Raw genomic sequence first — 8,766 nt, 5'->3', positions numbered from 1 at the left:
TGTGAGAGTCAAAATAGGATGCTCTGTATCGAGTACGAGGCAATGACAAATTCTGAAGTCATTTGAAAGCCTCAGAAGAAAAGTTATGTATTTAGATATAGCTTATCCATCTTAAAACTCCTGTGAAGAAAAATGCAGAATAAATAGAGATGCAGTGGTGATGCCTGAGATCATTAGTAAAGGGGAGATGTCTAAACTTTAGTGAGATCACAGTTATCTTTGTGTAATAGGCAGTCATGTGAGTCATGCCTGTGGTTTGAATGCAAATCTCCACCTTTACAGGTCTGTCCATTCCAGCCTAAAAATTAGGGTAGACAGGGCTTGGGCTGGTGGGCCAGAGTTGGAGCTTTGAGTGGGAGGGGTCAGCTGGGGTCCATATATTGCCTGAGGTAGTCATTCATACATATCCAGCCACTTTTTGGTAAGGGAAGGTGGTCAAGAATCTGAGGGAGCCAATGCTAGAGTCACGTCCAAAAGGGGAGGAAGAGAAGTGGAACCAAGAGTTGGGAAATTGGATCAATGCAGAAGAAGGTTGGGAATAATGACACACACTCTTTTGTGGCAAAAGCAATAATGAGACACATTGGTAGAGGATCAAGGCCAGTTCCTGCTGTCTCCCCCATTAGCACCTTAGCCCAAGCCTTCGTCATCTCTCATCAGCATGACCTTGTAGCCACCTATCCAAGTGGCTTTCCTGCTTTCACTCTTGCTGCCCCACATATAATCTCCTCCCAACCTGGTCTTTTTAGTGTAAATCAGATCATACTACTCCTCACCTTAGATCTCCAAGTGCATTGAAATTTGAATAATATCCAAAAGGAAATTAGATCATTGAAATTTGAATAATACCCAAATATTATCCAATATTACATATATTATATTAATTAATATCTAAATAGATGCTCTCCTTAGACTTCAAGTGCATTGAAATTAGAATAATATCCAAATTTCTTATGATAACCATCTAGTTCCTATACTACCTAGTCTCAGTTCTCCTCTCTGACCCCAAGCTCTTTCTTTCTCTGATTTACTCTGCTACCAGAGTAACAGAGTAAATGTTCCAGAGTAAAAGTAACAGACTAAATGTTATGATAGAAAGTGATAATACATGTGAAAGTGATTGGAAAAATGTCATATTTAGCGAGAAACCAGTTGTTCTTAGGCAAAGAATCACAGAGTGACACAGTTATAAGGAGATACTTGGCCCAACGTAAAATCAAGCAGAGAAAAAAGTTCTTTGAGAGAAATTGGGTTTAACTTTTTCGGTTAAGGTAATCATATAAAGAAAATGTTCATTTCACAGGCCACATGTCATAGATCCTGGAATAGGCAGAGAGTTAAGAAATCATGTGTCCAATCTCCTGCTTCCAGAAAGGAAAAGCATCATTAGTGGTTATGAGGGCAATAGAGAAGTCAGATTGCCTGCTTTTGAATCTTGACTCCACTCGTGTTTAGCTGCGAGACCTTAACCTCTTTGTGTCTCAGTGTCATTACACAAAAAGTTCAGAAACTATAACGTCTACCTGAAATATGACCCTGTGAGGATTTTATAAGGTAATGTATGGAAAACACTTTGAGCTGTGCCTGTTCAGTAAATATTAGCTATTATTATCCTCATTTTGCAAGCAAAGTGACTGAATTTCAGAACATTGAAGGGACTTCTTCAGAGTTGCATAGCTAACACGTGTTGGGCCAGGATCTGAATCCAGAACTTCCACCTCCTGAAGCATGGTGGATAGATTTAAGCATTTTTAAAAGATTTATGCAATCGAGCATATTTAACACTTAAACTTCACATTGGCTATAAAACAATGCATTATTAAAATATCATTTTTTCTAAAAAAAAATACAATACATAGATATGTGTGTAAAGCGCTACAAGAACGCACACCGAAATGCAAATAGTGAGTGTATGGCAGGGAGAGTTTGAGAATATGAATGATTTTGCTTTCTTTATGTTCTGCTGTTTGCCACGTTATTAGAATTCAGCAGGTATGGCTTATATAACTAGAAAAAAAGTTATTTAAAAAGCAAAACAACAAGAATAATAACAGCAACAATGAAACTCCTTTATCCCTTGAATATGTGGTTATACAAAATCCTTATTTTATTTACACTGTTTTACATTGTCCAGACAATTCTAGTTTAGACTCTTGCTGGACCTTGTACATACAAATCCACAGTGTGCCAAGCTCAAATCCGTTTATAGGTGTCAGTTTCCCCACATGCCTGAACACAGTTGTCCCTCTGTATCTGAAGTTGATTTGTTCCAGGACCCCCGTGGATATCCAAATTCAGGGATGCTCAAGTCCCTTATAAAAAGTGGCTTAGTATTTGCATATAATATACTCACATCCTCCCATATACTTTAAATCATCTCTATATTACTAATACCTAATATAACATAAATGCTATGTAAATAGTTGCCAGTGCACTATTTTTGCTTTTTGTTTTGCTTCTTGGAACTTTCTGGAATATTTTTTCTTTCTAATATTTTCTATCCGAGGTTGGTTGAATCCAGGGATGCGGAACCCGCAGATACAGAGAGCCGACTGTACTATTTCTATCCAAGTTACCTCATATGATGGCACTTAAAAAATGTCTGATAGGGCTTCCCTGGTGGCGCAGTGGTTGAGAGTCCGCCTGCCGATGCAGGGGACACGGGTTCATGCCCCGGTCCAGGAAGATCCCACATGCCGCAGAGCGGCTGGGTCTGTGAGCTATGGCCGCTGAGCCTGCGCGTCCGGAGCCTGTGCTCTGCAACGGGAGAGGCCACAACAGTGAGAGGCCCGCGTACCAAAAAAAAAAAAAAAAAAAAAGAAAAGTCTGATAAAGAACATATCCTTGGGGATTCTGACTCTGGAAATAGTATTCCTAAGGACCACCCTGATTCCAAAATTACTAACATGATTTGCAGAATCTCATTCTCTATACTGGTGAATGATTGTTATGTATTTCTGTATTCTATTCCTAACCAAGATCTTTATGTCTCCAGTTGTCTTTCCTTTTATATTAAAACATTTATAAACCACATTTACCATTCATATTTCACACCCTAGTATTATTCTTTATTAAGAAGATTTTAATAATCATACTCTGAAAAATGTCCCAAGGAAATTTGACCATACCCTTTAGGGAGATTTCATATCTTTAGTAGTTTTCATGGATGCTTTTATTACTTGTTAAACGGTTTATAATTGAAGTTTCAAGGCTTGTCTAAGAAAGTTTTGTGTCTGTTTCCTTAGCAGAATTGTAAGTGAGAGTTTAAAAGACAATGAATGTATATAAACTGTGGAACAGCCTCTCCGTGCTGCCATGCATAACACACCCACACCTGCCAGCTTCTCCGAGTGCGGCTTTGGCTTTTGCAGAGGCTAATGTGGCCTGGTGTCTTTTATCGGCAGACTATAGATGGACAGATATCTATGGAATTCTTCAAAGTAGGTATAGGGCAGTTTTCACATGGTCAGGTTGAGAGTGTGAGGATACTGCGTGATGCATCACGTGGAGAAAGTATCAGTGAGGAATTCTGTTACCAGTGGAGCCCCTCAGCTTCTGACTGACAGCTCTCAGGCATCTGAACTGCTGTAGGCTGTAGGCTGCCTGGCCTAGAAGGGGCAATGTTTGGAGTGGACAGCTGGCAGCTCCACTGGACCCTTACCCTCCACATTCTTCTTTTATTTGATCATATATCCCACTAGATAATCATCAGCTTAAAAAGTGAGAGAATAGTGAAGCAAATAAGACATCACTGTTTTAACCTTGGGAAGATTACCTAGGCTTTCTGGGCCTCAGTTATAAAAATGATGATAATAATAAGTACAGTAAAGCAACAACTAACATTTATTGAAGGTTCACTCTGTGTCCGGTACTATTCTAAGCCCTTGGCATGTGTTAATTCCTTTTATATAATCCTTTCCTCACACAGTTTGTTGTTAGAATTAAGGGAAATACCCTGGCAAAGTTCTTAGCACGGGCTCTAACCAATAATGCTGAGCTGAGTTCTCAAAGAAGTTGGATATTTTGTTGTTGTTGATAACGATAATAACAAAGACAATAATAATAATAATAAATGTCTCCTACTCCAAATTAAAAAAAGCCCTAAGAGGCTTTTTAGAACTTTCAGTTAGTTGGTGTCCCAACACTTTGTAATATCTCAGAATCACCCACAACCTAACCTAGTGCCTGACACATATTGAGTGAGTGATCGACAAGTATTTATTAAAGAAAGACTATCCTACATTGAATGTTCTTGTAAGTAGATTTCTCAGGGAAGAAAGTATATAGTTTTCTTCAGATTCTTAAAATATTTCATGGTCTAAAAAATAAAGAACCACTACTTAAAAAAAAGAATTTGTCACTGTGTGAGTAATAAAGTCTTAGTAAGAATAATAAGGAAGCAGAGAGGAAAGACCTGCCTGGGGCTGGCTCCCCGTCGTAAGAGGATTTGGAAACTCCTTGTGATACTAGCCTCTGGGTTGATAGTCCAGGATGGCTTGCTCTCCCCACCTGGGAATTCCAGTTTGCCCTCTGGGGCCATTTACATAAGACTCTGTGAGATTACTGGCATTACATCTAGCCTTGAATGGATGATTCAATGTCAGATCATTTCATTCTGGTTTTGTAGGAATCATAGAACGTCAGCACTGGAAAGAACCTCAGACATTATCTATTTTTGGGTTTCCAAATTTGTAGCAGATGTGTCACCACTCGCCTTCCTGCACGCATGGAAGATATCTCGAATTGGGTACAGCAATCTTTACATCTGTGTCATTTAAATCCTTTTTGATATACTACTATATGTAGCCATTCCCAACTGATTGAAATTAGCATCAAGAGGAAATCAGTTTTCCATCGTATCATGAGTCTAATATCCTCTTATTACAACTGGGAAGATTAAGGAGATGACATTGAATACGTCTGCGGATTAGATGTGGTCACTGTTAAGTGAGTGATATGAAAGTTTTGAGACAGGAAAGGTTGTGACTACAAACTACAATCATTTAGGTACCAAATATCATCTCCTTTGCCTCTGCTGTTACTTTTTCCTCATCTTTCATGGAGTAAAGATAGAAACCCTCTTAAAAGATCTTTACCTTTTTCCCACACACCAGTCTTCTCCCCATACACTAGAGGCGGCTAAAAGAAATGACAAATGATTATTTGAAGTATTATTCCATATTTTGTTCCTTTTTATTTTAAACAATGAAAGAGTTATGCAAAGCCTCAGGCCTCAAGCCACTCCCTCTCATCTCTCAGCATCTTTGAAAAGAGCAGTGTGGGAAAGTCCCATACTTAAATCTAGGAGACTTGGTGCTGTTAGAACTAACTGAGGATCAGTCATTTTCTGGGCCTCAGTTTCCCCTATTGTCATAGGAGGATATTGGACACTTCAGAGGAATAGAAAACTGGATTCCTCGTGCATGGGAGAGAAAAAGTGGCTCCCTGTTGAAGAATAAATTATGAACACTTATTTCCCAGTGTGTGTGTGTGTGTGTGTGTGTGTACATATGTATGAAAGGAAAGCATATTTAAGGGAAGGGTGAGGATTGGCTGGGAAAAGGTATGAAATGAAGTGCATTTCCATTTTAAAAATCATTAATGAAATAACGTAGACCTGTCTTCAAAGTTATTAAACATCACTGTGATTCTCACAGCTTAGAATGGAGCCTTCCCTCTGCATTCTGAGGGCATATAAGCTCTGAGCCTTGCCGTAAACTTTTCCAATTAATTCTAGGGGAAAACCAGAGAAAATTGGAGTTTTTAGGTAGACCAGCAGAGATCAAGTTTTGGCACAGCCTAGATTTTATTTTTTCCTTTTGAGGATGGTAAGGGTGGCCAGGGAAGGGAGGATTGCCAAATACGTAGCGGTCCCTCTGTCTTCTTTATCATATACTCTAAGTAAACTGGCTTCAATCCCAGCCTTCTCTTCCCTTTTGCACTGGCTCCTCTTTACAGTATGAAAGTTATGAATATAAATTAGAAAATAAGCAGGTATTATATGAGAACATATTTATTGGCTGAATAATAAAACTTAGTTAAGGAGTTATGAGAATTAAAATTCCCTCTATTTGAAGTACAAGTTTTCAATAAGCAAACAGAAGCAAAACCCTTAAATGAGAAAGAATACACTGGTAACCTAAATCACAGGCATTTGGGGGTGTGTCAAGGCAATCTACCTACTTCTTTGTAGTGGACTGCAGTGCTGATGACACAGACACACAATAAGAGACACAGCAAATCAGCATATCACAGGAGTGCATAATCACCACAAGCCTGAGACTTCTTGAATGTGACCCCTTTAACCTACACACACCCACAGAGGCACAGCAGACATCTCCCTGCAAAAGGTGATTTGCAGATAGTTTCTAGCCAATAATTAAGAAAAAAACAACCCAAAAAACCCAAATCCAAAACCAAAAAGAAAACAACTAAAGACCATGGTTAATAAATAAGAAGGAAAAGGAGAAGAAACCGGCAACTTCCATCCTCTGCCAGGCATGCTGAGCAGCACCTCTGACCTCATCTGAAAAACAGGCGACTTTGACAGCTTTCGGAGCCCAGGAGAGAAGGCTGAAGGCAGAAAGGAGCTGTGGACATGCTCCCTGGATATTTTCACATAATCTTCAGGATGAGGAAGCTTAAACAGTCCCTACTGCATAAACTGTGTCCTTTCAGAGGTGGCTGAAACAGGTGTCTCTGCAGAGATATAAAGCCCTTCTAGGAAAGGCAGGAGACATGGTTTTAAATTCTTCTTTCCAGGTGACAAATCAATAGCAATCACATAAATAGTGTACAAAACTAAAACCACTCAATTCTCACTTCTTTCTTGTTAAGATCACATCAGATCACTCTCCAAGTGCAAATCTGGTTATAAAAAGTAATAAGTATATGGGAAAAAGCCCCGTCTCTGTCCCCCACCTTCCACCACGGGTCTGATGTGATTCCCTCTCCCTGGAAGTTTGCCCTTCCACCTACACTTTAAGATAATCGTTTTTCAGCCGACCTAGCCGGGTCCCGTGGCTCCTGATGGTGAGGGCCAGCAGCTCGTATTTGTCCCTGAGCCCCACGGAGATGTCGAGCGTTTCCTTCAGCAGGGACCTGGTGTGGACCAGCATCCCCAAGAAGTCCTCGTTGAGCCTGCTCTCTTGCCGGCTGTCCTGCTCCTGGCCCTGCTTGAACTTGCTTTCCAGCTCAGTGAGAGACTTGTCCGAGTTGGAGTAGGCATCCCCGATCTGGTGGGACTCCCGCCGCAGATACTTGCCGTAGCTCTGCTCTCCGTCTAGGTCGTAGGAGATGCTCTTACTGATGCCCTCCAGCACGCGTCCCGCGTCCTCCACCTGGCGGCCCAGTACGGTGAATTCCTCCCGCAGGGTGAGGCTGAGCAGACTGCTGGCTGGGCTCCCCTCCCCTTGAGAGCAGCGCCGTTGGTCACTCACCCTGAAGAGCAGCTGGCACTTCTCGGGGTCATCGTTCTCCTCGTAATCCCCGTCGGGCACAAAGTAGTGGTGCAGAGACCCATTGGACATCTCTGGATAGAGAGGGCCATCGAAATAGCCCTGACACAGGTGGCACAGAAAACCCATCCAGAGGAACTTCATGAACACCATCCTGGATATTCAGGATGACGGGGGACCCCTGGAGAAGACTTTTCGCCCAGGCGCGAGGAAGGGGGTCCCCTAGGGAGTCAGCGCCTCCCTGAGACGGCGTCAGCCTCAGTCCCAGTAGCCTCGCTGCACCCTGGCACCCCCTCCCCAACTGGCTTCATGTGGCTGCGGCACCAGAGCCTGGGTAGCAGCCGCCGCAGCCCGCAGCCAAGGATGCACCCTCGCTCTGAGCCCCTGCGCTCGCTCGGGTGGCTGGAACTCAGCCGGCTCCTTCCCGGCGGGATCCCGGCACGGGTAGGGAACCCCTGCTGCAGCTCTCTGGCTGGACGCTGGCTGGCTCCGTTGCCCTACTCTGGCTCTCTGAGTTACCCCTCGCTCCTTGGGAAATGGAGCCTGTAGCTGGAGAGAAAGGTTCTTGCCCTCTGATACTATTTCAACTCCTGGACTGGGTGGGAATGCGGAGCTTTTCCTTTGGCTAATGATATCCTGAGGATCTCTTTGCTCTCAAATTACAGCTGGTTTCGTCACTTGGAAGCCAGGGAACAAGTTTGGAAAGAAACCTCTCACCAGGTCTGTGCTATTAAAGGTACAGGGTCTCTTTTTGAGGATTGGTAAGGAGACCCCGGAAAATAGAATTTAGCTTGAAGGAGAAAATGGGAAGAGGATAAATAGAATTCCCATAACAGACAGACTGTTTTGCTATTAACGAATCGGGAGGAAGGGTAATTACCCTGGAGAAATGCCATTTCACTATTTAAAATTGTTTCCAAAACAATCAAATAAATGTCAGTTAGATTGCATTCTGTGGGTATGTCTATTTTTAGCATTAAAAAGTTTATGGCTTTAAAGGAAAATTTGAAGTGTATGAAATTGCAGTTTTGTTTGGAAATGGTTAATTGAAGTTACAATAACTTTAATACTTTGGTATAAATAGGAATATAGAAAACTGATTAACGTATGGTTGCTAGTATGTCTAGGAACAAAAGCTGATAAATGGAATTTTGCCAGTTTAATAAGTCAATGGGCAACTGAGATAGTTGTTTAATTTCATGAAAGCCCATCCTTGCTAAGCTCCTCCATTACATCTTTAACCTAACACCTTTACAGCGATTGCCTCTTTTGGGACACTTAAAAGTTTTTGAAGAATATGGGACTGGCA

At 41.8% G+C, this 8,766-nt stretch overlaps 1 protein-coding gene across 1 annotated transcript; it reads right to left on the bottom strand.

The window, feature by feature from the left end:
- Positions 1 to 5,997: 5,997 nt before the first annotated feature.
- Positions 5,998 to 8,051, bottom strand: FIBIN (fin bud initiation factor homolog). Its single transcript, XM_024764672.1, has one exon. The coding sequence runs from the start codon at positions 7,608 to 7,610 to the stop codon at positions 6,975 to 6,977; it is 636 nt and encodes a 211-aa protein (XP_024620440.1). The 5' UTR covers positions 7,611 to 8,051; the 3' UTR covers positions 5,998 to 6,974.
- Between the last annotated feature and the right edge of the window lie 715 nt (positions 8,052 to 8,766).

Source organism: Neophocaena asiaeorientalis, unplaced genomic scaffold (genome assembly GCF_003031525.2).
Source record: "Neophocaena asiaeorientalis asiaeorientalis breed wild unplaced genomic scaffold, Neophocaena_asiaeorientalis_V1.1 scaffold230, whole genome shotgun sequence".
In the NCBI taxonomy this organism is placed as follows: Eukaryota; Metazoa; Chordata; class Mammalia; order Artiodactyla; family Phocoenidae; genus Neophocaena; species Neophocaena asiaeorientalis.
This window is presented reverse-complemented; position numbering and strand designations above follow the sequence as displayed.